Genomic DNA, 2,143 nt, shown 5'->3' on the forward strand with positions numbered 1-2,143 from the left:
GTCGTCATTACTGCTTATCATTTCTGATGAATAAATATTCCGTTTCGGAAGAATAAAATTAGAGCCTTATCAAAGAAATACCACAATGTATATTAATAATTTTTATAATTTAAAGAAATCAAACAAGCAAAATATTCTTCACTCCTCATATGCAGTTCAATAAGTTAACAACTCATTACAAAGTTATGGCAAAAGAAATATTTCTATTATTTTCCATAATCACCATTATTGGCTGCTGTAACAGTTCAAATTACAACAAAGACAAACTATTAAACGAATCGAATAAAATGGAAATGGAAGCGGCAAATGGTATTGAAATCGACAAACAATTATATCGAAATGTTTTACGTGAATTGATGGAATTGGAGAAATTGAAACGAAGCCTAGAAATTAATTTAGGAAAGGAGCATTCACAGCTGTTGGCCAGAATTTTTTGTAGCAACGATGTGGCGACAATTAAAAATGAAATTCATAAGGAAATGAAAACAATCCTCAATGATTATGAACAACGTTTGATTGATGATATTCTTTACGAATGGATGGTAAATATCTTTACATGCAAAAGTCGGAATAAGCTATTGGATTTACTTCAGGAAATTTATCACAATGAAAACGATCCAAAAATTTGTGATTTAATTGTGAAATTTTTACTCAACTACTATCATTATTCCGTTCAGAGAATGATGACAAAGGATATTTATTTTCAACAAAAAATCGCCATGACTCTGTACGCTATTCGGCAAGAAGAAAACTACAAATCTCTAAATGGCGAGCTAAAACAAAAAATCAACGATATCATACAACAGAATTTCCCCACAAATTTACAATATCTATTATTCCATAGCCATTTTTGCCTTATGAACGACAAATATTCCGAATATATTTATACAACGGTAATGCCACACACTATAGATCCGTCAAGTCGTCATGTTTGGCTGTGGCACGACAAATGGAGCATTGACTATATGGGACCGATAAATGCCAAAGTAACCGAATCGAAATCGAATAATAAACTTTTGATTGAGCTGAGAAGTGTAAAATATAAACAGCTTTATTACATTATGGCGGATACAAATCTTGTGGCCAGTTGGGAATTGCAATCGGAACCACTGAACTATATCTGGAGCATTGAGTTTGTAGATGATGAACGTGTGGTATTCTATCAAGGTGAATATATAATGTGTTCAAACGATGAGATGTATGACACTGAGAGGCGTGTTGTGAAAGCATATTCAAATGCTATATATAATTTTACATCGACTGAGTGTCAGTGGTTATTGGGTAAATGCGATCGGAGAACAGACAAAAAAGAAATGGGCAAATAAGTGTAAAGGGAACCCCACCCATTCTCGATTTAATTTTTTACGATTTTCAATCGGTTGGAATATGAGAGTATATTAGGTTAAAGACTTGTATTTTAAAGAAGAAGAAAATAAATTTACAAAATGTTGTTGTCTTGTTGTTTATTTTATCAAAATGACAGACATAAAAAATATTTTTAGTTGGTTGCGTTGTATTCGTTAATTTTCAATTTCTATTACTTTTATTAAAAATATAATATCAAATGACGATGTTAAATCGAGCTTTAATTCCATATGATGTAAACCCATTATTACTCTCCGTCGAGATGTCAGATGTAGTCTCGAAGTTTACAGGGGGATTCCTACTTTGTAGTAGTTTAGTGTCCGAGCACATTGAAATATATTAGGTTGGGGAAAAGGAAATCAATTTATTTTATATGAACTATGAGACTTTATTTAGCATGCTTCGATAAGTCCGATTTGCACCGTTTTGTTGTCATTTTAAAGGAAACTTTATAATGCCTCATAGAAGTCCTGCTCTCTATTTCCAAAAGAAAAAATCTAGTAGTCGATTTTCACAATCCTCCCTAGATACCAATTTTTTATCATTAAAGATATTTTGCAATACAAGAAAATGATTATAATCGCTTGTTGCCAAGTCCAACCCAGCTTCCGAAGTTTCTGGCGAGTCACTGTATATGTGTGTGGCCTAGCGTTATCCTTGTGGAACACGACACTTCTCCCATTGGCCGTTTCTGGTCAATTGTTTTATGATGGAAGCAACTCATAATAAATAATCCCCTTCCAGTTCTACCAAATGCATAGCAGTACCTTCCTGGCCG

The 2,143-nt window shown here is 33.1% G+C and overlaps 1 protein-coding gene across 1 annotated transcript; it reads left to right on the top strand.

The window, feature by feature from the left end:
* Positions 1 to 287: 287 nt before the first annotated feature.
* Positions 288 to 1,325, top strand: LOC133333707 (uncharacterized). The gene has a single exon (XM_061541992.1). It carries the CDS (start codon positions 288 to 290, stop codon positions 1,323 to 1,325), a length of 1,038 nt encoding a protein of 345 aa, XP_061397976.1.
* Positions 1,326 to 2,143: the final 818 nt, after the last annotated feature.

The sequence above is a fragment of the Musca vetustissima genome, unplaced genomic scaffold, assembly GCF_032173495.1.
Source record: "Musca vetustissima isolate MV318-11 ecotype Yass unplaced genomic scaffold, APGP_CSIRO_Mvet_v1 utg552271, whole genome shotgun sequence".
Lineage (NCBI taxonomy): Eukaryota > Metazoa > Arthropoda > Insecta > Diptera > Muscidae > Musca > Musca vetustissima.

Excerpts from the sequence above, each read along its gene's own strand:
- LOC133333707 (XM_061541992.1), top strand. The coding sequence starts at position 288 with ATGGAAATGGAAGCGGCAAATGGTATTGAAATCGACAAACAATTATAT.